The sequence below is a fragment of the Sphaerodactylus townsendi genome, linkage group LG02 (genome assembly GCF_021028975.2).
Source record: "Sphaerodactylus townsendi isolate TG3544 linkage group LG02, MPM_Stown_v2.3, whole genome shotgun sequence".
NCBI lineage: Eukaryota > Metazoa > Chordata > Lepidosauria > Squamata > Sphaerodactylidae > Sphaerodactylus > Sphaerodactylus townsendi.
Genome location: NC_059426.1, coordinates 127,134,514 through 127,160,401, shown reverse-complemented (window position 1 = coordinate 127,160,401; position 25,888 = coordinate 127,134,514). Strand labels below are relative to the sequence as shown.

The window sequence follows — 25,888 nt, the reverse complement described above, 5'->3', positions numbered from 1 at the left end:
AAGAGTTGTCTTGGCTTGCCTTTATCCTGTTGAAATTCCTTGGTCAAACAGAGATGTAATAGACAAGTTTTGGGAAACCCGTGTGGGTTTGACACTTTTACTGTCCAGGGTTGGGATAGCAGCTGTGCCAAATGTAAGAATTAATCTCTGCTACCAAATCAATATGACTCCTCTTCTTCTTTAATAATGTGCTGAGGTGGCATTTGGCAAGATTTAGAGTATGCCAGGAAGGACGCAAGCCATGGATGTTGAGGATAACAAGGCAAACTTTATTATCAACAAGCACCAGCTGCTGAGATCTAAGACTTCCTCTTGTGCCTTTGGAGTGAAGGTCATAGCTTGAAATTTGCATGTTGGGTTTAACTGCGGACCGTTGAATTGTCTTATTGTTGTTCTTGTTATTTTATTTTATTACAGTCCCAAAAGTCCATTTAATATATAGTCCTCAAATAGAGGACGTATCAGATATTAAACTGATAAGAACAGATTGACTTACATAGAGAATGCTTTCTTAGCCGATAGGCCGAGAAGCAATATGTTTTTGTTATTTCCTAATGCATTCATTTGCATCTTCATCAGAATGTTTTTAATCTGATCCGTAACAAGGCTCAATTTAACATTAATGTTATTTATTTCATTGTAAATATTTTTAACAGTCACTGCAGTAAGATTGCAAAGGGAATATAACTCAAGTTTGCTTGTCTGGCACACAGCACAGATCTCCCCTTTGCTCACATCCGAAGTGGGAAGTTCATAATTGATGTCAGAAGTAACAGGAATACTAAAAATGATATTACTATTAATTTGAGGAGTAGTGGAGTAAGTTCCTTTAACAATTTCTTTAGGAGGAGTGTCAGTGTTGCAGCTTGGGATTTTTTCATGAGTTAATGGGGGGGGGGAAGGTTTGAAACTGGCACTGCATATTTTACTGAGTTGGCACTAGATATGAAATAGTCACTAATTTAACATTGTTTGCAAAGTGGGGAGGAACACACTTCCTCAGAGTCTCTCTGTCGCTTCCCTGGAGTTACTTAGCAAAGATGCTTTACTCAGGTGTATAGAAAAGACTAAGTTGTAACTGCCCAATAAGTTCAAACAATTCTGGTGATGTATTGTCGAAGGCTTTCACTGCCGGAATCACTTGGGTGCTGTGTGGTTTCCGGGCTGTGTGGCCGTGTTCTAGCAGCATTCTCTCCTGACGTTTCGCCTGCATCTGTGGCTGGCATCTTCAGAGGATCCTCTGAAGATGCCAGCATACAGACTAATGCTATCTAGAACATCAGAAATACTAACCAGGAAACCGAAGCTCCCAACCTATCCTAACGATGTCAAGGAAAACAATTTATGATCCTATCACAGTCTATTTCCAGAACAGAGTGAGAGAAACTGCTCAGTGCTGATTAAGAAACCTTCAGTGTTGTTACAATTTGGGAAGCGTTTGTAACTCCCCAGCTGTGATTAAACAGTCCTATGTTCCTTGCAATCACTCTTATCACTCCAAAATAAATATCCACGCCTACTCAAAACAGGAGGCTTCAACAGACTTATTAAAATAAGTAAACAAGTAAATAGGTAAAGGAGCCAATATTTACGGAGCTGTATTATCACCAGCCCGATCCCGTCGCCATCCGAAAATAAACCATAAATGTGTCTCTTTTCAATGCACAAAACCATACCGAGCAGAAATAAGAATTCAAGGTGTGCTTCACAGCAGGGAAGCAGAGGGTAAAAGCACTGAGGTAGACAAAGCCATCGTCTTGTCTTTCAGTGTGTTAAAGGATTTAAAGACAGATATCCAGTGGTATTAATGTTAGCACAGTGTGAAAGGATAGGGGGGTGGGGAGAATAAGGCATTGTTTATAGTCCTCCCTGGAATATATTTATCACATCCAATACAGAAATTAGAAATGATTACCTAATGTGTTTTCAAGGAGCGGGTGATTTATATGAAGCACAAGTCCATTGTATAAAGGTGGCTTCCAGACAAGAATGAGATTTTGCGGTTTTCCTGTTGCTGGTAAAGTTGCAGATAAAAGTTCAGCAGCAAGGGGGCTTGCTTCTGCATGACAGGTTCTCCTGCAGTTTCTCTGGTTCAGTCCCATAGAAGTGGCCACGATCCCTCCCATGGGGCACAAGGTCTTGTCCAGTTGTTTGAAAAAAGCGTACACAAATATTTTTTTTATTTTGATATAGTGTTATAACTATAGGTGTAGCAGGTTCTCTGAATTTCCAACTTTAGTGAAGACAGGCCTACAGACTAACTTTTGAAAATGAAAGCTGAGAATTCAGAGAACCTGTTACACCTTTTGTTACAATCAATATAACAATATTTTGGTGCCATTTAAAAAATAAAAAGTCCCCATGGTGTCAGGGGGAGGAAATGGCTTTCACAGGGACTGAGTCAAGGGAAATGGCTGAAAATATCCAGCCTTTATTGCAGTCATTCCCAAAATTTCAGAACAAAGCAGGTTTGAGAGAGATCAGAGAAAAGCTGGGGAAACCCCTGGTGGTACATAAATCCACCATGATGGTGTGGGGAAGCACTGAAACTGGGGCAAATGGCCACAGTATTACCACAAACTCTTTGGTGAAAAGCCTCTCACAAACAATTGCCTTTGTATATACTGTTATCGTTCACAGCATCCTAACTCTACTGCTTATACATTTCAGAATGTGTGATGATGACCATTATACCCTTTTCCATCAAAAGATCTAAGTGCAGTCAGTTGTGGTGCAGCAGAAGTGAAAGAACTGTGTTTCCGCAGGTGAAAATAGTCCTGAATGTCTATGAGCATTAAAGAATCAATTTTAAGTTCAGCCTTCATAAAAACCATCATTCTGTGCACTATTAAAAATGGTAGTTTGATAAAACAGCATTGACAGTGTATCTACTATCATCAGAACTTGCCTCCCCTCCTCCACCTTAGAGCTCATTTTTCTAGCACCTGCCATCTTGTGTCAGCTTCAGGAACCTCTGTGCTGCCGTTGCCAGTTGCAAAATGTTCCCAGGAGTTTCCTCATCTGATAGCCATTTTCCTGTAAAAAGTTGATGAATGGTTAGTTTTCCCTGGTGATTCCATGCATGTGTCATTTTTGAGTGTGGTGTCTTTGTAGCTACAGCGATGACACCATCGAAAAATTGCAGCTGTTTGGTAGGCAGGTCGATGTCGCATTAAGGAGCAATGGGTAAATCATAATCATAAGTAATGGGTAGACCAGCCCTCCATGCAGAACAGGTCCACCCATTGCTTCTTAATAGGAGGTAGACCTGCCCTCTGAATGGCTGCAATTCTTAGATGCTGTTGTTATAGCTACAAAGACACCTCCCTCACAAAAGAAAACAACAACACATGTGTGGGATTGCCAAAGAAAATAAACTTTATCCATTGACTTTTTACAGGGTAGTGGCCATCAGATGAGCTGCAAGCAGAGGGAACTCCTGGGAACATCCTTAAAATGGTGGCAGAAGAACTGATGCTCCAAAAGCTGGCAGAAAATGGTGGGCACTACAAAAAGGAAATAAGAGCACTAAGAGCACTAAGGTGGATGGGAGGAGGCAGAAAAATGAGATGTGACTTTGTGTGCCTCTCCAAGGGTACAACCTCAAAAAGCTACAAATTCACGAGGACGATTTTTAAAAATTATTTATGCTTTCCTTCAAAGGGGGGGGGGGGACAGAACTAGGAAGGCCCTAGGACCAACACAAGCATTCCACTACAAAGACTGTCCAGGAAGAAGTGGTAGATGAATTTACAATTTTACTTAGATCTTTTGGTGGAAAAGGATAACCCAATCTCATTCCCACAGGGCAGAATGATCAGCTTGTGCTAGAGTCTAGTGATTGCTGCAAGTGCTAAGTACTTATTAATGTGAATTAATACAAGCTCAAAGTTTCATGGGAACAGGATCTCAGTGTATTCAAGGCTTTATCAACTAGCCAAACAGCCCTTTTCAAACTCCCAAAAAGAAAGAAGGCAAGCAGCCAATCTGAGGAAAGTAAGTTTTCAGACATGGCCTTCCATCAGAGCACTGGATTCCCCTCCCCCGTCCCCTAACACCAGATGATATAGACAAAGCTTCCAAGAGGCAGAGAAGCTGGTAGAAAACCCTCACTCAAGGGCGAGCATCCAAAATGCGAGTTCTAGCCTTCAGTAGCATTGATGAAAACTTGCTGCCAACAGGCTACATAAGTTGGCAGAAGAAGACAAACAGCCTTGGTACAATGGGAAAATAAAAAGCAGTGGAAGAGAGGAGGAAAAAAATCTCCTGAAACCAAAAGGAACGGTAGCACTGCATATGTAGCCGCAGAAATTGCACAGCAGAACATTACTAGCACTGAGGCTATCAGCACTTTGTGAAAAGCCGTTTCCAAGGGCTGTCTTTTTCTCCAAAGACCATTCCCCTTCGCTCCCTCCACCTTGGCCTAATTTTTGGCAGCTGGGAGCTACCTTGGGCAGTACAGTTTGTTATGATTGCCGTCTCAGTTTCCAAGAACTGCAGCAAAAGCACTATTATGGGCTTTAACGCATCCAGGGAAAGTTTGTTTCATTAAGGGCTGACAAAGAAAAAGGAAAAGATATAGCAATTGAGGAGGGGGAGAGAAAGCCGTATCAAAATTGTTGTCTCCAAGTCAAGATCCCTGATCAATACGCTGGTGAAAGGAGAAGATACAGGCTGTAATTGTTTTGCTGGTTAATTCATCTTAAGTGTTAAGACTTGACACTTGAAAAATGAATAGAGATATTTTTTTAAAAACCTACGGTTTTAGCTTTAGAGAAATACAGTAGCTGACATCTCATATTTAAAGGGGATGAGAATTGAGATGTTATTCTCTTCCCAAGTAATCTAATTAAATGTTTGTCAGAAATGTCCAGCTACAGTTCAACTTTTGTGTCATTCTCTAAACAACTGGCCTTTGTTAATGGCAAAGTACTTGAAGTATAGAAAAAAACCCAGAAAACTCAGTGGTCCTAAAATGGCTTCCATTCAGGCACAACAGGTGATGAAACACACACCCACATTTCACAGATGAACACAGTGGTGCATGTTCTCATATCAAGAATCACTGTGCAAACTGGCTGCCTCTAATATTACACATTTACCTGGGCAGCAGCAACATGTGAAGTGGCAGTTTAAGGCACCATGCATGTGATCATGTGCAAGAATTTACAAACTGGGGGATCACGACTCCCACCTAAACCCCTTTGCAGAGATTTAACTAAAGGATTGGAAACAGAGTTGAACCTTGAAGAACAACAAGTGTAACATTTCCACTCTGTAACGTTTCCACTCTAACAAAAGATTAATAAGGTATCTACCAACAGCAAAGTTGGAAACAATGATTTACGAGGGATAGATGCTAAAAAGCTGGGACAGCTGGACAGCAGTAAGACATAACGCAATTGTATGTTGCAGCAAAATTGATGGGAGGGGTTGGGTAAGTCCTGCATACTTGAAACAAAAAATAGAATCACAAAGAGTAAAAAAGGAAAATGCCTCCTATTCTCAATCAAATTGAGAAGTGAAAGCTTCTTGTAGACTTCCCAAATCTTCAACCAGATGTGATACTCATACCTTCGGAAGCATGATATAACCATTGGGCACCAGTGATGAATTATCCCCATTGTTAGTTCTCTAGGACACACTAGAATTTAATAACAAATTGTGAAAGAATCAGGAACCTGCTTTTAAATATAATTTATGATTGTAATTGATCATTAGTCACCAAAAATCAATATTGTCTACAATAAAATCCAATATTATTAAACTCAGTATTCACTAATTGCAATATCTTTTTTTCTCTGTAATCATGCCAGCCTCCCGTATTTTTGAGCACTGGGAATTAGGCTGTCAGCCCCTGTAATGGCAATGGAAATTCCCTTGCTCCAAATAGATTTTTTTTAATGGTTCTCAGGCCAACCACATATCACTTCTGCGGGATTCACTGAAGTGACATCACACCTCTCTAGGGCTCATTCCGCACATGCAGAATAATGCACTTTCAAACTGCTTTCAGTGCTCTTTGAAGCTGTGCGGAATAGCAAAATCCACTTGCAAACAGTTGTGAAAGTGGTTTGAAAACGCATTATTTTGCGTGTGCGGAAGGGGCCTAGGAATCCATAGAGTTTTTGGAATAGAGAGGACTGACTTAATTGCGGGGGGAAAAATTCCAGCAGTGACATCAGCTCTTTCTAGGAATTGCCAAACATTCTGTGGTTTTACCAGAGCCTCTGGCCATTGCTAGAGAGATGTGACATCGCTTCTGGGGGAAACCAGAAGTGGCATCACCAACAGCTAATGCCTCATGTCCCCACTCCTCCTGGACACCCACTGCCAAGCAGGTGAAGCCAGCCAGCCATAGTTGGAATATACTGTCTGGATTCTACAAACCAGCTCTGCATTAGGATATGTTTAATATTTTTGATCAGAACACCAAAGAGATTACTCAAATAAAACTGATGGACAGTTGATTATCTACACGGTATAAAATAGCTGCCAAAAAGCCCTGAGGAAAAAAAGAGGAGGAACAGAAAGATTATAATGTATAAACTAGACATACCAAAGTATTCTACCAGCAAAAATGTTGTTACAATCAAAACTCTGGATGAAGGCTGCCAACTAGAAAAGATGGCCTTTTCATATAAAAGTTTTATGCAAATACTACCAACTCATGGAAATTTTTGGGAAAAAATACGTATCCAATATACAGTTATTTCAATTATCACAAATGTTGCAAAAGATAGCTTCATAGGAACACTGGCAGCAAATGTAGATGGCAATAGACAACAGAGTGTTGAAAAATACTGCAAAGTTTAAAGAGAAGAGCCCTTCTTGGACCCCTAACCTAAAATGGAAACATTAGAAGGGGGGGCTCTTAGAAAACTTTTTTTTGCAACTGTTGAATGAAATACTTGTGAAAGCATTGTTTTCAAAGAACATGCAGCCAATTTAGACTGCTGCTGCTAATCTCTTATATTCAAGATGAAAAGTCAATGATGGTAGCAATAGTTTGGAAACTGAATTGGACTAAATAACTAAATAAGCAACTCCCTGGAACTTCAGCTTAGAAAAGAGTGTTGCAGTGTTGCAGAACAGATACTTGGTTGTGGAAGGCCTAGCTAATACATGACATGTGACATGAGTTTGGTTGGGGATCTCTCAACCTGACTCATGATGGCCCTTTGAATTAACCCAACTTTTAATTTAAAAACTCACCTTAAAATCCCCTCCATCACTTCATGTTGCTCAGAGTACTATGAGGGTCTTCTGCCTTCACACCTGCATCATTTTCCCTAGCAGAAATAGCCCTGGGGGCTTTTTGTTCCTTTCTCAGGCTCCCCATGTCCTTGGCTCCACGATCCCAGGCCAGAATGAAGCCCAGGGTCCCCATTGGCCATTTCCACTAGGGAAAATGGCTAGGCAATGAAGGCAAAAACCCTGCTCTCTTCTCACAGTGTTCTGACCAGCTCTGAGCAAAGGAGTGATTTTTAAGATGAAGTCCCTCTGATGTCCATGTGACTTGTATCATATGTCACATATACTTGGACCTTCAGAGTATTGCCCCTAAAACAACAGCATAGTACAATACAGCCTTTGACTCTTCTTTCTTCTCACTTGCCATCCATCTTCTGCATTGAATGAAATAAACTGATCAATGGCTGAAACATACATATGCACATTAGGAAATAAACTACTGTGAAAGACATAAAGAAGCTTGTTTCACTTCATGCAAACGTTCCATTTTCTGAAATTCTTGAAGGTCAAGCAAGTTCAGAATCAAGTTGCAGATATTTCAGACATCGATTCTGATTAGATAAATAAGCATGAGTTATCTGGGTATTTTCAAGGATATATTTAATGGGACTGAATGTAATATAAATCAAATAAATAAAAATAAATAAATATGGGTCCAGGATAGCTAGTTTTGTTTACAGTTTTATGACACGACAGCCCAATCCTATGTATATTTGCTTATAAGCAAGTTCCCCTGGCAAAGGAGTATATTCCCATGGTCAACAGGTTTAAATTGCAACTGGTGTATGACAATAACCATTACAGTATTAACCAAATATCTGACCGTATTGCTGTCCCTGTAATGTAATTAAGTTGTATTTATTTTATCAGCTTTCCCCCTAAAAATGTGAGTTTTTTCTGGTTCTGATAACTCTGAAGTCTACATACTGGGCAGTATCCAAAAATAATGCACAGGAGGAACTTGTGATTACCCAAAATATTTTTAAACCACTTTTTCTTTGCACCGCAGATCAAAATGTCACATCACCAGCTGCTTTTGAGACTCCTCAGGTTCAAAAGTGGTTAGCCATGAGGTAAGGCAGATTGCTGTTCCAGAGCCACAAGCCAAGGTTTCCTTGGGTGAGCAGAACCAGTTACATAGTTCTTTGGATGCAGATCACCCTTTTTAAGCTAGGACTACTTCAACTTCTTTTTGCTTACTACCATATGTTGATGGTGTTCAACATATTTTGTCTATAATTTTTCCAACTGTCAGAAACAAAAGACACAATATATTAAGGTACCTCAGGATGCAGCAATCATATTACTTCATTTTTAACACTGGGCATATTATTGTTTGAAGAAAATTAAGGCATTTATACTTTTAATGTCATAAATATACCAAACCAAGTACCATTTTATCTGCTAAAATTGTATAAAATACATTTTATGTACTAAAAGTAGAAAAATTTAAATTTTATAAGTCTTGCATATAGTTGAACCCCTCCCCCAACATTTCTTGGTGTTAAGAGAAAAGACCAACCCCCCCCCCCTTTCTCCCATGGCTTCAATATTTCTGGAAATATTACATCTCTGTTCAAGCATCTCCAACCCACTTTTACACCAGTGTCCCAAAATGTAGGGATTGAATACTTTCTGCACAACTGCAAACATAGGCTATTGAACTAATGCTGTTTTCCTCGTTTCCCCCTGGGTGAGTCAAGCATGTCTCATTTGGAAACTACCCACATGAACTGCGGGTTCATCGTGATTCATTAGCCCTATAACCAGCAGCTAAAGTTACAAAATGCTGCCCACTCATCCTCAGCTAAAATGGAAGCTTCTTGATATACCAGGTCCCTCATTTGTATCTCAGTTCTGAAAATGGCATTTCTTGGAAGATTTTTTTTGTCAGTGTTGGACCAAAGCTCCCCTCTGCAGAAGACAAGAAGTTAGGAAGAAAGAACACAAGTTCTTGTCAAAGAAGACATTTGTTCAACAAAAGGGTCCTCCATTTCCCAGGAAGCTCACATCAATCCAGCAGCATGTGCATCTCTGCCCTGAAGGTGTTTAGTGCTTCCAGCAGACTGGATGTGAACTGGAAGAGGCTGGCCAAGTCTCACCTCCGACCGGCACGGTGTCTATTTGCCTCCATGTTCAAGGCCATGTTGTGAAGGAAAAGAAGGATCTGCCACCAGATGTGATTCCTGTTCTGCTGGTGCTGTAAAAAGGGAGAATAGTCTCAAAAAGATTACTCACATAAACTTTAAAAGTTGCCGCATAAGATTTTACTTTGTTCCAACAAAAACTAAGTTACATTTTCAAGAACAGACACTTTAATCCCATTAGTACAACACGTTTAAAAGAGGGGGGGGGGGGTTAGAAGAGGTAAACTCTTCAGAAATAATTGTAGCTCCAACATTATAAAAGAAAAGAGCAGACCCTTTATGTATTGTGCACAAAAGGATTAAGCCCCCCCCCTTTTTGCTGGATTTTGCAGAGTTTAGCCAAGTGCTGTTTTTAATCAGATTGGCTTCTGAGCAACTCAAAGCTCCAGCTGCAAGAACAAACAACTTTTCCCCCTTTTTAAAAAAAATAAAGGAGACTGCCCACTCCCCTGCAAAACACTGGAGAGAGGGAGGAGGAAAAAAAGAGAAGTGTAGCTGGTGATCCATCTGTAAGTGATTTGACACCGTGAAGGTCAAAGGGTTAATCTTCAATTTAAACCACACTGCTGAGACAGCAAAACTGATTTTATCCAGTACAAGAAAACACACTCCTATGCGTGCACACACAGCCCCCTCCCTCCACCATGCTTTACTTCCCAGCATCTCCAAGATAATACTGCCCTTTTTTATAGCTCCTTTTGACAGTAAGCCATAAATAATCAGTCTTGGAGCCCTTTCCTACTGACTGGAGCCAATTAAACCTTAAGCAAGAACACACTTGAAAACAAAAACAAAACAAAAAACAATCAGGGTTATTTCAGGTCCCATTATCAGGGAGCAAATTTAGATGCTGAGCTGTGGGGGAGGGAAGCAGGAATCCTGTGTTGCTGCCTCGGGATGGGTGAAACATGGAGTCTTTTGTCAAAGGTCAATTTTTTTCTTTAAAACTTACATACCTATGAATATCACAATTTTACAGAAAGAGAGAGAGAGAGAGAGAGAGAGAGAGCACATTATGGAAAGGTGACTGCTGTTCTATGTAGCTGTGTTTCTATGAAATGTGGTGCCTACATTATGTCCCACAGTGCTATGATGGTCTGCAATGACAAACAACTCTTTAAGATAAAGGGACATTGAGTTTTAGGTATGTCATCCAATCAGGAATGCTGCTTCTTGTATTATCCACCTTAAATATTGGCTATCATTGACCCTGCCCTTAGGCTGCCTGTTCTCAGTGGGTAACCCCTTTTCCAGTGGTGGCGAACCTATGGCACTCCAGATGTTCATGGACTACAACTGCCATCAGCCTGATGGGAATTGTAGTCCTTGAACATCTGGAGTGCCATAGGTTCGCCACCACTGCCCTATCCCTATACCTTAGCAATGGCCTATTACCTCCTTCAAAATACTTCCAGCTGGCAGCCTGAGACATTATGATGTTACACAGGGGTGGGAAAGCCAGAGTGATGTAATGGTTGCATACAGGACTAGGACTTATGCCTGGGTTCAAATACCACATTCAGCCATGTGATCCTGGACTAGTCATTTTCTCTCAGTCTAACTTAACCTACCTAGAGAAAGGGAGAACTCTATACCCTGCCCTAGGTTTTCTACAGAAAGGGTGAGGAAAACAACTAACTAGTACGGTCTGAGAACAGCAGTATCTATAGCACTGACAAGATCTGGGCATGTACCACTTGATTCACTTGCTGTCTCACAAACACCCCAGTTTCTGAAAGAGACTAAGTCCCCAAATATCAGAATTACTTACTTCAAACAGGAATGCTGTGGTTTCTTGGCTGGGCTACTAAGAACTATCACTCCCCCACCCACTGCCCCATATCAAAGATTTCATAACCCTTCATGTCAACCAGACTCAACCCTACATCATATGAAAACAAATAACAAATTTTGCCTGGCTCCACAACCAGTCCCCTCCCCAATCTGTTCCCACAGTTGCCCACCCCTTTCAGCAGCCCTGCCTGTCATTGTTTGCACAGCATCACTTTTCCTTATGGCTGCCAACCTCCAGGTGGGCTAAGCAAAAAATAAACAAATGGAGAAGCACAGTAATGTGGGGACTGGCAACCTTCTGAAGTTACAACTGATCTCTACAGAGATCAGTTCCTCTGGAGAAAAGGCAGCTTCAGAGGGTAGACTCTATAGCAGCGATTCCCAACCAGGGTTCCGTGGTACCCTGGGGTGCCGTGAGCATGTCCCAGGGGTATCGTGGCAATGCTACCGGCCCCTCCACACTTTTGCGGTGTCTCTTGCCAGCACCAGCAAGGATATGGAGCTGGCCCAGGGGGCAGGACCTGCTGCAAGGTCAGCAGCCAGTTCCCACCCCCGCACTCCCCGTGCTTCCCTTCACCCTGGGAGGGGAAGGTGGGGAGTGGAAAGCAGGGGAACTGGGAGGGGAAAGTGGGGGGAGGATGGCAGGGGTACCGTGAGATATGAAGAGTGAGGTCAAGGGTACCGCGAGGTCAAAAATGTTGGAAAACACTGCCCTATAGCATTATAACCCACTGAAGTATCTCCCCTCCCTGGACTCCTCCCCTCCCCAGGCTTCACCTCCAAAATCTCCAGAATTTCCTAACCCAGGATTGGCAGCCCTAGTCTTTCCAGTGTTACACAGGGCGAGTTCACACAATCACTTGGGCTGAATTCCCACTGGGAAATTCAATCTAGATAAAACCAAGTTTGAAAATAAACTGCACCTTTTCATCGAGGTTTCAACCTCCCCACTGCAACAAGTTTCCAGTGAAGACATCTAGGCCTATCTCGGATTCAAGAAATGTAACAATCCCCACTACCATACGATTGGCTTGGTGGATCTCTCCTGATAGGCTGTCGTGATGTGTTGGGGCGGGACCTTCCCCCCCGCAAAAAACGTGCTCACATTATGACGTCAGAGCGTCAGCTTGTCAGCACGTATCCCCCGCCCAAGTTTCTGGTTGGTTATCGTGCTCTTGCGAGAACCGCACCACGAGAGTCCACCGCGCACTGATTGGTTGTAAGGCATTTGCTCCACGGCAGGAAATTTGAACCACGGCAGGAAATTTGAACCAATATTAGACCCCTGATCCTCTCCCTACAAACTGGATTGAAGATGTTTTTTGAAAAAGTAGTACTTTCAAGCAGGTTTGGCAAAGATGTGGGATAAGGGGTAGAATGAGCGCCAGAACCGGGATGAATCCTTGTTCGTCAATCAGGCAGTTCTTCCTGAGTATCACACGATTAATTGACCGTGGGGAATCGGCCTTGGATATGCTGGAGCTACACTGAAGCCAACACAAGTTGCTTTTCAAGGCATGTATGAAGGCTGATAAGAATGTTCCTGCTTATATTGCAACATGTGCATTCTGTGTATTTCAGAAAAAAACTTTCAAAATACAGTCATTTCAGCACATTTAAAAGAGTACTCATTATGTTATGGGGGAAAAATTACCTGGCAGTCTTAGTGTGTCAAAATGGATTCAAAAATTGGCCCTTGAGGTTTTGCAAAGTCCTCTGTTCTGTTATTACAAGCTCATTCAACACTTGAAACACTCCTGGTTATTCTGTGGCAAGTGAGCTGACCCCAGTAATGTGTTTGACTAGATTGCTATCCTGCACTCTCCAGTGACTGCCCAAGGTGGCTAACAATAAATATAACAACAGTACAATTTAAAATGCCAAAATATAAGAGTTACAATAAATTGAAACTAACTCAACTGAAACAACAGTTGTCTTCAATAGTATTTTAAAACCGCATCCAACATGCTCAGCATAAAAACAGGACCCACACGGGCAGTCTCCTGGCTTGGGGAGTGCACTGAGGAGCAGAAAGGGGGAAAGATCGCACTCTCTTCCATCAACTGAGCACCCCATTCCTTTTCCATACTGCTGTCTTCTGACTCACATAGCGATTAGTTCACATGGTTCCTGCAAACTTGGGAATGAACTGGCCCAGGATAGGAAGGAACTACTGGGAAGAAGAAAATGTGGGAAAGATTTTTTTCAGCAAGCCTTTATTGGCATAGACAACAGTACAACAATAGTAAAAAACTGATTAAAAAACATATACAGTACAGGGAATAAATGTTAAGTGGAGGGAAATCTACTGGCATTTAGTAATTTCCAGAAGAAAGTCTGCCACTATCATACAGAGAGAAGGATCAGGATTGTCTAGCAAGTAGTGTAATCTAAATAAATCAGGGAGATCGGGTAAATGTAAAGGAGTAAGATTCACATACTTGGATCTGATTTCCTTGAATCTGAAACAGTGTAGTAATTGGTGGGCCAGAGATACAACTGAGCCATCATTACACGGGCACAATCTTTTAGCCTTTTCTTGCTTGTTAAATCTGCCATGTAACAAGGTAGAGGCCATACCATTAAACCTGGCCAGCTTTATGGCTCTCCTTTGCGCAGGGTTTATTAACAAATACAGATAATGTGCCAAGTGGCCCTGTTCAAATGGGAGAGAAAAATAGAGGGAGACACGTTTTTTTGCTTAGCTCGCGGTGTGATTAGGATAGAGAACTCTCTATCCAATAGTTGACCTTTTAATTTTCTATAAACTTCTAAGTAGGACAAAGGGCAAAGTGAATCCACTGACAGTCCAATAGAAGCCATTTTTCTTCGATTATGGAAAACCAGGGGTTGGAATGGGTGTCAGAGAGCAGACCGTGGACCAGGGAATTACAGTCCGAGAGAAAACGAATTTGCAGCCAGAATCTAAAAGCCCTCAGCCAAGTGGCTGATTCCAAGGAGTTTTGACCTACCTCCAGACAAAGGGCTGCATAGGGCATGCAATTTGGGAGTCCAGTTATCTTATGAAAAAAATTGGATTGAAGGGAATTGAAGGAGTGGTTAATAGCTTGAATCAAGTGGGACTCCATAAAAGCAATCTCAAGGCTGACTTTGGCATTGAAAAATTTGAGGGCAGGAGGGATTAAGGAATGGCCACAGCTGTAAAAGAAACGTAGTAATGCTGACATACTGTTAGATGTATCTAGGAGAGCGCCTTCCTATGGGTTGCCCATGAAAGGTTAAAGGAGAATGAAAGGCCAAGCTTAACCTGTTCAATTTGGGTGCTATTCATTGCCCATGGGAGCTTCTTAAAGCACCTAGAGAAGACCAATACCTTGGTTTTTTTATAATTGTCAGTCTGTTGGATTCACAGTAATCCACACAGCGCTTCATTAAACGTCTGAGGCCAACTCTGGATCGAGAGAGAAGGACAGCGTCATCTGCATAGAGCAGAATTGATACATGGGATGTACCCAATTTTTGGGAATGGCTGTTTACTGCTGAGAGAGCAGAGGGGAGGTCACTTAAGAAAAGATTGAAAAGAGTGGGGGCCACGACGCAGCCCTTTTTGCCCCCTTTGGAAATTGAAATACTGTCTGTCAAAAGGCCTTTGTGGGAACACTTGATCCGGCAGCTGGTATCTGTGTGCAGTTGCCTAATGAAGAACAGGAGTCTGGCATCAATGTTGAGGGCAGCCAGTTTTGCCCAGAGAAGTACTCTCGGCACAGAGTCAAAGGCAGCCTTTAAGTCAATAAAGGCAGCGTAGAGTTTGTTATCTGCATTGACTGAGTATTTACTGGCTAGGTGTAATAGCACCAAGGCGTGGTCCAGAGGAGATTTCCCCTTACGAAAGCCTATTTGTTCAGCCCCCACTGCATCAGAGTGGGAAAGCCACAGCTGAAGTTTCTTCAGTAACAATTTAGCATAAATCTTCCCTATCACTGAGAGGAGGCTGATGGGGCGGAAGTTGGCGGGCTCTGGATTACTTCCTTTTTTATGAATGGGAAACACAGTCGCAGCCAGCCAAGTCTTGGGTAGCATACCTGAGCTGTTTACTGGATAGGGGCCCACCAATCAGTATGAAATTTCAGAATCTCTGGAATGATAGAATCAGGGCCAGGGGCTTTCCTTCCTTTGATGTCCTCTAACAGCTCAACTACTTCTTGAGATGAGACAGGAGGCCAACTTGGCAAATCTAAAGGGATAGGTGAAGGTGATCCATTGCTTAAAATATCATCATTAAAAAGTTTGCTAAAATAGTCATGCCAAATATCAGGGGTAATGCAGGTAGGGGTAGGAGGCTTGCTTCGGTTAAAATTATTCAGGACAGCCCAGAGTAGCTTGGAATTGTTAGAAGTTACTGCAGAGTGGAGATGTTCCCATTGAGCGATGACATGTTCCATTTGGTTCTTCCTAATTAACTGACGAAAGTTGTTCCTACAATTTATTAGTAGGACGAGGAGGTCCTGGTCTCCTGAAGCCCTAAAGTTCCGATATAAGGAGCGAATTTGACTATTGTGCTCCATGCATTCTCTATCAAACCAAGGTGTTCTCTTTCTGTTTTTGCTGGGTTTCCCCACAGTGGATGTCGAAAGACCAGCCACAATTTGTTTAAGAAGATCTTCAAACCTGGTAATAGTCTCCTGGGGGGAATCTGCAGTGAGGACAGAGGATTTAAGGCTGGCTAAGCTAGAGGAAATGAGTAAGTTTTGAGTGGCTAAGGCCAGCTTGGGTGTACAAACTAGTCTGGGGGGTGGTTCATTAGGTGGTGAGGATGTCTGGCCTCTTGATGTGATAAAACAAGTCTAAGGGGAAGATGATTACCCAGCAGAAGATCTCCAATCTGGAAAGATAAAACAGATGATCTCAACTTTGGGGAAATGAGGAGATAGTCAATGACACTGCAGCCATGAGGAGAAACAAAGGTATAATCTTGAGTGTGGGCGTAGCTCTTTAAGCCATTAAGCCAAAGTTTGTTGTGCTTGATGGCCAAGTGTAACGAACTTGCCCCACCCTGAAGGGCTGGCGTACAGCAGGCCAAAGGGAGAAGGCCTTAGCAACAGCCAGAAAAAGAAAAAAAGGCTCCACAAGGAGAGAACCGACCTGATTGGCTGAAAAAGGTCCAGTAACGTTTGGCAAGAGCTAGGGGGAGCCAGTGGGCTTACAGCACTGAGAGGAGAGTGGAGTGCTGTTCGGTCTGAGAGAGAGCAGAGCAGAGTCTGGCAGAGAGGAGTCTGTCAGCTCTGGAAGAAGAGGATTCTGTCTCAGCAGAGTTGGCTGACAGAAGTCAGTCCCCTGTCTAAGCCCGGTGTATGCTTGACAGAGAGAGGGAGGCCCTGACTGGTTGCAGATTGCAGTGCCTTTCAGGAGCTTGGGCAGTTTTAAAACTGCCCAGACCTATCTAGTCTGCCTTGCCCTGTGTATCACCAGAATCACCTCGCAGTCTGGGAGAAGCCAGTCCAGAGCGCAGTGAAGCCATGTGGGACTGAGTGGGGAGAGAGAGGAGGCCAAGTGTGCCCAGAATCTCCTGGGCTTGGACTGTGTGTTGTTGGAGTGTGATCAGTGGGTACTGGAGCAGTGAGGAATAGGTGTCTGTGTGCGTGGGGAATTTGTGGTTCAAAGCTAAATCTTCCCTTAAAGGGAGACACCTGCGTGTGTCGGTGTGCATATGAGATCTGAAGTAACATCTTAAGACAAACTTATTCTACTGAAACCAACAAGCGTTAGAAACCTCTCCAGTTTACCTGAGAAGCCTCTGTTAAACCGCAAATAAAAGTTTTTCAGTTTTTGTTCATTATAAAACCCTCTCCAGTCTTCTATTATTTGTCTGTCCCAGTGTCTGTGTGTTCCCCATATAAGGGTGAAGATTGTCTAGAGGGAAAATCAGTATTGAGTGGGCTATATAAGGAAAAATATTATTGGTGGCAGCGCAGAAAGCAGAACTTATATATAAGTGGCTTTCGTTACACCAAGCGAATGAGTTTCCTACCAGCAGCATTGGAGTGAGTATCCTTGGAGTCACGAAGGGCAGGAAGTAAGAGTGAGTGGTAGGGTTCATCATCAAAACCTTCCTGCTCAAGAAGGGAAGCTAAATTTGCACCTACTCTTGCATTAAAGTCTCCCATTAGAACAATCTCAGAGGAGGGATGACTACATTCAAGCTCCTCAATATAAATAGATAGGTTATCCTAAATTTCACACAAGGTAGCTTTCTGAAGACCAGGAGGAACATAAACATTAACAATGACTAGAGAGAGATCCTCCCAAAGAATTTGAACAGCCTGAGCTGTCTGAGCAAAGGAGGGAAGGGCCTGTGCCTGGATTGACTGTGAAACTAGAATGCAAAGGCCACCGGAATAGCGACCAGACCTAGACAATTTGGTTGCTGGAAGGCAGAGGGACTTGTAGCGCATAAAGCAAATATGGTAATTGGCCCATGTTTCCTGAAGGAGAATCACATCAGCCTCTCTAAGGTAGTCACAGAAGAGAGGGTTTCTGAGTTTGTTCCCCCATCCTGAAATATTCCATGATAGGATGGAAAGGCCAGCTGGAGGTTGGCGTAATTCGGTGTGCTCCTAAGTCCACGATTCCAGGAATGTCAGGGAGGATGCAGCCATTTCTGGGGGGTAAGGCTGTTCTTGTGATAGGGGGCGGTGCCAAGGGTCTCGACTTCGGCATAGAGTTCTCGACCAAGATGATATCTGGAGGGCACGAAGTAGAAGGACTTATTGGTGCAAGATGCTCAGGCACAGAGCAGAATGCTGAGGCCTGACCCTCTAGAGCCGAGGACGAAGACTGCATTAGCTGAATGAGTTTGGAGGTAGTAGAGCCTAGATTAGCAATGACGGCTTTTTGTTCTGAACTTGGGAGGTCCTGAAACCCTGTAAGGACCTCCTCTTCCAAGGATTTGGACATATATTAGGGAGAAACATCATGATTTTCCTCACAGGACAAAGGAGCCCCAAGGGATCTAGGTGAAACAATATGTCAAATGGGAGCTATAGAAGAGAGCTGGGAAGATTCTATTTCCTCAAGCTCCTTAGCCCAGGATTTGCCTGGAGGGTAAGGTGAGTTCTTCCTACTAAGCACCCTTGTTGAGCGGAAATCTATGTCCATTTCCAGATGAGTCAACATCACATGTGGGGGAGCACATGTGGAGGAACACTGTGAGGAATGTTGGTGGAGCTAGTAGCGCTGGATGAGTGAATATGATTAGAAGACAGTGGAACTAGATCTTCAGGTGGGGGGAAGCTAGTGTCCATATAACACTGAGTGGAGGGTCCAGAGATAAACTGGAGCAAATTCCTTTGGCCATGCAGGTTCAGGGGTAGAGTTGTTGAGGATGGAGAAGTAGTTCCCAAATTGGCTGTCACTGGCAAATTATCAGAAGCAACATTCGAAGGGGATGTGGGAAAGATTTGTAACTGTCAGTGCCCTCCACTGATGGACCACTGAATTCAATCCATATATCATGTCAAATGTTAATGATGAATGTACGTATTACTTGCCAACTGTATGCGTGTTTCCCTCTCTTCAGAACTCACCATGTCATAGAACAGAGAAACCCAGTGGTTTCCAGGAGCGGGCAAAGTGTGACACACACACGCACGCACACACCCCGCCTGCCTGCACTGGGAAAACAGAGCAGAACGTTATATAAGATTGGCTTCCTTCGGCTTTTTGCTCCTCCCCGCCCATGCTGGAACAGTTCCACTGGCATTTCCAGGGAATCAACAGGACACCCCCACACACTTAAAAAAAAAAAACAATTTAAGCACCTTTGATCTATCCCAGGACAGGTTCATGAAGAGAGCAAGCTACAGGTTTCTCCTCCTCTATCTATAAATCTTGTATTTTGCTACCTCAAGAGCTAATTTGACAGAAAGCACAAAGTATAAATACTTTTAAAAAATTAAATGTATTTCTAGGATGGCCTTGCTGCTTTTTGTTCAAATTTCGCTCTGCTTGCCTTTTGCAAACACCAATGTCCTTGTAATTACCAAGGAACTAGATCTATAATTCCAGCCAGAATTTACTGCTAGAAAGGTATTGAATGCATTTTTTAGGCTAAAGGAAAGAGAAATAAAAAAGGAGCAATAATGGTGGAGAAAACAACCACAGGTGGCAAGAGGTTGTTCTTATAACCATAAAGTTTCTAAACATTTCTTGGAGATTGGAAATTGGCAAGTTTGGTGAACACTGACTGTCATGCCCCCACAAAGGCTTTTGTTATTTCCCCATTAAGCTTTAGTTTTCCAATAGCATGGTTTTAGTTCATTGTTAAGTCTTCTAAGGGAGGGTATTTTAGTTACCCCCTGTTCCTTTAAGATATTTCCCAATAGGCAGTTTCCTGTCTTTACCCAGCAATCCCCTGTTTTAGTTCTAGCCAGTCAGTCAGAGTGAGGCGCTCTGGGTAGTTGACCGGAATATTCGTGACGTCCATATTATTATATGGTGGTCCATAGAGCACAAGTTAAGTTTAACAGCAATTAGAACATGACAAAGACTGAAATAACTGAAAGGAAGCAAGACACAGTGGACTTTCTTGAAAGCAACCAAGAGAAGACACAATCGACAGCTTCAAACTGCTCAAGACAAGCAAGTACTCTGACTTAGATAGATCCAAGTTAACAAGGAATTAGGGTCTTGTTTCTCTCAAGTAATAAACCTATTGCAAAAACTATTGAACCTGGCTTTTATATCCCCCACTCTGTCCTAGCCAAGTACAGGGCACCTCAAACAGATTCACTTGGGGGGCAGAACACTGACAAATACTCAGATGAAATATTCTGTAACACAAACCCTTACTTATGCAAAACATTCAGTATGAAGATTGTTATGGAAGACAACCTACAGACTTAGATAATTTCTTATTTCCTCTGTACATTACAGACGCATGCAACATGTTTTCAGGAAAGTTTAAGGTTTAAATATGATTAATGCTAGTGTGCTGCTGGCAGGCAGGGAGTGGTCAGGTCACAGTCCAAAGGGTCAAGGCACACGGCAGGCACAAGCTAGCCAGGTACACAGTCCAGTGGGTCAAAGAAGCAGCAGGCATAGTCAGGTCACAGTCCAGGTGGTTGTGGTACAGGAGAACCGATAAGCAAGCTGGGGATCAACGATGAACCAGGCACACAGCGGCGACAGGTAACACACTTGTTGCACCCAGACAGAAGCAAGCTCACAGCTAGGCTTATATAGAGAGCCCTATTCAAGGGGCTAGGATTCTGCAAGGAGTTAATCCTCATCAGCTGCAGAGACTTCTAATCTCCCATATCTTGCTGCCAGATGAGCACTCCTCCTTTGCCTCTGCAATAGCTGCCTCTGCTTCAGCCTCCTATGCGTAGCTGATTCATTACTAAGTTCCCTTGGAGAATCTGCAGGCTCCTCCACCTGCACGTCATCAGGCAGGGAAGGGTAGGGCTGGGAGTTGGCTCTGCTGCCAGGTCTTCCTCCAACTCTGGCAGCACAATGTCCTCAGGTTCTGCCTCAGAATCCTCTGTGTCCTGGTAAGTACCCAGGGACTGGCTCATGACACCTAGCCACAAGTAGTATGTTATAACATTCATGATAATACATTATTGAAGTCTCAATGTTTTAAAAAGTTTGATGTGACATTCAAAGATATGTTAGCCTTATTGTGACTGTATCAAAATATTTATTTCCAAGTAACACACTTGTTTTAGGAGTTTTCTGGACGGACAAAATATCCCGGAGGAAAACCGGGATCATACATATCAGGATGTTTCTATCTCAATTTCTCCCTCTGCACGGCAGCCCGTCAGCACGTTCAGGCCAGAAAGAAGAACTCCAGGTGATTACGCATGGACACCGGTTAACTTCAGTTTTCCTCGTCAACATTGCCACGCATGGTCCCATTTTTCCGACATTCTGAATGGCTGCAGGCGGTGAGGCGGGAAAAATAAACCGGTCCATCTCCCACACTGTTTGCATGGGAGTGGCATTGGCGCATTTTTCCCCAAAAGAACCGCCAATTTATCGTTTTTTTAAAGCCGCAGGATAAGGGAAATCTTGCAGGTCAGGCCCAAGTTAGACCCAGAAGCCATGCGGAAGTCATGGCCGAACCGGCATGTTTCACCTCCTTATCCCAGGATATATGGTCCATGTGGAAAACGCCTTAGCACAATTTGTGGGTTCTATTTTAACTTGTATTTTTTCTACCTCAATGATGACAAACACTAAGATCCACATGCTAAGGCTGTATAGAATGTAGCAAGTTAAAGCTTTCCCTCTGTGTAATATTATGTGTATTCACAAGTTTGCTTGTAAAAAATTAAGGCATACATACTAGTAAATTTCTTAAATATAACCTATAGTTGCAGTTATTAGATTGGCAACTCCCTACACACTTACCCAGAGGCTCCATCAGTGCTGTCACTTCTGGCACAACCCAGAAACAGTGTCATCATGTAGGAATGACAATCTAGCATTCACCCTTAACTAGATGATTTAACCACAGCATTTTGAGAGAATGCTAGAGCATTACTCAGTGTGATTCCATCACTTCTGATTTGTATTGGAAGTAACAGCATGGTTCCAGTGTGACACCAATGTCCCCTCCCCCCAATTTTCCTCATCATTTTCCACTTGCTATCCAGTTGAGTAGTGGATTTTGCATGTTTCACACTGAATCAGAAGACCTAGCCTTCCTATATATAGGAAAAGTTTATATGCCAAGCTATAAATGGTTTTTCCCATTTCCCATCCCCTGCAACCTACTCTTGCCTTGTCTTCAACATTTCCAGAAATTCTCACATCTCTAATTCCAGCAGCATAAAAAGAATTCCAGTAGGATGGGGCAGGGAATTAAGGAACTACAAAAACTAAAAAGAAAGACATTAACTGTAATAATATAAACAAAATATGCAACACAGCAACAAGAAGCTGAGTCACTTGCCTCCCAGGTGGCTGGGGACATAACTTGCAGGCACAAAACAGATCAGACATTAGGTAAAACAAGGAAATAACTCATGTTTCCTGAGGCAATAGAGGTCAGGAATACATTACAGTCGAAAAAGGAAATTAGGTTTGTAAACAGCGGCTAGGGGAAGGGAGGGCGAATTTTGCAAGAAAGAAATGGCACAAATGACCTTTAAACAAATGGCACAAATGACAACAAGCAAAATTGAGGTAATGCCTCTTGGAGGTAAAAAGAGGTAATGCCTCTTGGAGCAGTCATTTTGTGACAGCCATCTTGCTGTTGCACCTACCATGCTGTGTCAGAATTCCAAATGTGCCCACAGATTCTCCCATTAACTCCTGATCCCCAAGTGTTCCATTTAATTTGGCCTCTAAATAAAGGAGCAGGTAAACAGGCTGCTGTTTATCTACTTCAGGGGCCTCCTTTGTATACCACCCCAAGTGCTTTGATGGGATAGAGCCGTGGTGGCGAACCTTTGGCACTCCAGATGTTATGGACTACAATTCCCATCAGCCCCTGCCAGCATGGCCAATTGGCCATGCTGACAGGGGCTGATAGGAATTGTAGTCCATAACATCTGGAGTGCCAAAGGTTTGCCACCACTGGGATAGAGAGTCATCCTGTTTTACTACTCTAGATTCAGGTTCCCTATTTGAAGACATTATATCAGCTTGATGCCATTGGCTAACCATTTCTGCTCTGCTTGTGGCTCTTCCATTTTCATTCTTGGAACCAGCAAGAAAGGCAAAAGTTATTTATTTTGTTACTGTGAAGCCATGCCTGTTGTAGAAAAACAAGAGATATTACAAAGAAAAGCAGACAACTATAGCTCTTTATTTGATGCTTGATTGGAAAATAGACAATTATTTTAATCGTCAAGCACGTCAGAACAACATGGCAAAGTTGAGGAAGACATAACCAAGGGGAGAAGGTAAGACACAAAGAGATCATAACCATGGAAGCAACAAGAAGGTCCAATACAAAGACTTTAAGGAGAAGAGGGAAACCCTGAAACACTTGCAGGAACATTTTATTTAGGGGGAAGAAAAAGTTCTTCCTGTTGAAGAGAAAGGTTGGCAGGCGAGTCATTCCTTGGAGTGCTGATAATTCCTAATAAACACCAATTACTTGCTTCTCTCTAGCTGGCCTAATTCTACAGTAAGTGATAGCAGAAAAACATTCTGGCAGGGGGGTGGGGGTGGGGGTAGTCAGGTGATTTTCAAGCTAGAAATGACAACTGCAGGCCAGCTTTTTCCCAGGACCATATTGCATGGCCCTTCTTATTGCACAACCCAGATGGTTTGTTCCTTGTTTCTTTTGCAACAAAAAGGAAGTAGGGATGCATCAGTCTATTGTCCCAGACTATAGTCTCTCTTCCCTCAACTTACAGTTGTTTTGGAACCAGCAGGCCATAGGACAGCGACTTTCAAAAGTCCTCCAAGACAAGATAAACAAACACAGAAGCTTCCCTGACTGGAAAACAGGCATGTTCAAAGTTGTCCTTAGATTAAAGGCAAGAGGAGGAGGAGGAAGGAAGAATCAGTGTCCACTGTACACTTTAGGATGCCAAAGCAAAAAGCTTTTGGCAAAGATGATAGCATTCCATCCAACAGACATAAATGAGAAAGTCAGCATTGGGAAACAACACGAAGTATAACCATTACTTGCCTCCATCAAAACATATAGTAGGAGGGTACTGTGGGAATGGGCCAAAGGCCTAACAATTGTATTTGATATCAAGGAATATGGAGTTTGTATGAACCGAAGATTTATAAAATCAAAGGTTTGCTCTGAACCACCGTATAGAGACCAGCAGGTCACACTGCACGTAGCAGCTTGTCAGTGGTCATGCAGGCAAGCCAAAGATTAAATCTTTAAGATCTGGTCACTATGAGACAAAGATATGCCAGAAGGCATATCCAAGACTTTGTTTTTCAGAACTAGCTATATGGGATGCCTAAGGGAAATAAAGAGATCAAATGTCAGAATAGAGAAGGTATTTGATTAGTTAATTGAAAATGTGTTTTTCTATATTTTAAGTGAACATAGAAATGATAATGAGAGATTCATATATACTTATATTTTAATATAAGTCGTTGTATTAGAATCAAATGGTATAATTGTTAAAATCATGTTTTAACTTTTAAAGTGAAATCATTTTCAAACCTGGGGAAAGGGAACTTTATGATTTTAAGGTATGTATGTAAACCTATATACCCTGGAGAGATTTCTCTCTCTTGGAAAAACTGGTTATCCTTGAAAACCCGAAAGACAGAATTTCAATTTTATGGTCCCTTTGCATGTGGGCAGAGGGAGACGAGGAGAGGACATGCAGCTTTAATGTGACAATGTTTTAGTCAGAAAAGCAATTTGATTCAGAGGTTGTCTTAATGTGACAAGGAGGCAGAATCATCCAATTGGATTTTAAGGTTCATGCATAAAGCATATGAAAGGGGTATGATCTTATGGGATACGTTTACAGGTACGATTATGTGACGTATGTATTCTTTGTATCTTTATCAGGGTAAGGTGTGACTCTTTTAGAGAGTTACCCTGTGTGTGAACTATCAAATTCAGCACAGTAAAATTTCTCTTTTGTATGGTGAGTGTGCCTCTCTTGGAGGGGACACCCTGGTCAGACACCTATGCTGTCCAGTAAAGCTTTCTTTCTGTTCAAACATTGATTTCTGTGGGTTTATTTCCTTACTATTCCTTATAACACACAGCTGCTGAGGACCAGACACCGGGTCTGGCCTCACAGTACTATGAAGGGAGTCAACATGTTCTGGTGATAATCGCTGCTTCCTTAGAACTACTTGCCTTTCATCTGGAGAGCCTGCGCTTCTTTTTAAAATTAGATCTTCTTCACGTTACTTCATTCTTTCAAGCAGTTTTGAACTTGCCTTCAAATCCTTCCATGAACCAGCAACTTGGTCTGCAGAAATTACTGGGTGATCACATTTAGTTAGTGTCATGCTATGAAAAGCCTTCTACTCTGGTTTCTACACTTCAGCTTTCTGCTAAAGAAAAAGAAGCCAGGCAGGACAGGTTATTTGAGATCCATAGGCAACCCTACTCACACAATCCATGTAATCCTTTCATTAGGACCAACCCAATGACACTCAGAAGCTTGCAAGCTTGCATATTGTTATGCCCTCTTGGGTTGTTCCTAATACACAGATTGTGTTTTTGGCTTTTACTTTTGGACCAACACAGCTGTACACCATCCTACATAAACCTATTTTAAAGCTAAAAAGTCCTCATCTCAATTAATTTTTCCCTGAAGGTGAAGAATGAGAGACCTAGGAACTGTTCTACTTACAAAATCATGGTAGGATATTGCTATACTGGCCACCTAGCCTTACTTTCTATGATGGCAAAAATTCCTAGGCCTAAAACAAACCTCCACCAGTTCACAAATTCCTTCTCAAGAATCACAGAATTACTTCCTTGAGGTTCTTCCCAGTCAAATCAATAATTACTCATCTTAGAACAATCAAAAATCAAATAAAGGACAAGATTTTGAATGCCAGAGCTACAGTATATTTATATTTTTATATTTTAGAACATTTAAGCTTTCTGTTGGCACAGCAGCAAGAAAGACTAAAAATGCAATCAAAATGCACAGTTAGTCTAAAGCAACTCTGTACAGGATTGTACCATAAGGGTTATTTGGCATAAATGGTGAGCTGGAGTTGTCTATAACTGTTTACTTACAGTGTAGGCCAACCCACTTGAAAGCAAAGTCAAA

At 42.3% G+C, this 25,888-nt stretch overlaps 1 protein-coding gene and 1 pseudogene across 2 annotated transcripts in view; both read right to left on the bottom strand.

Annotated features, from left to right (window-relative positions):
- Positions 1 to 406: 406 nt before the first annotated feature.
- On the bottom strand, positions 407 to 535 carry LOC125427591 (annotated as a pseudogene).
- Positions 536 to 5,682: 5,147 nt separating this feature from the next.
- The window catches only part of BMF (Bcl2 modifying factor), a 38,177-nt gene continuing 17,971 nt past the window's right edge, over positions 5,683 to 25,888 (bottom strand). For both annotated transcript variants that reach the window (XM_048485057.1, XM_048485058.1), the window contains one exon: positions 5,683 to 9,454. In XM_048485057.1, the coding sequence (XP_048341014.1) occupies positions 9,353 to 9,454 (102 nt within the window). In that variant the 3' untranslated portion in view covers positions 5,683 to 9,352. The remainder of the gene's footprint in view (positions 9,455 to 25,888) is intronic.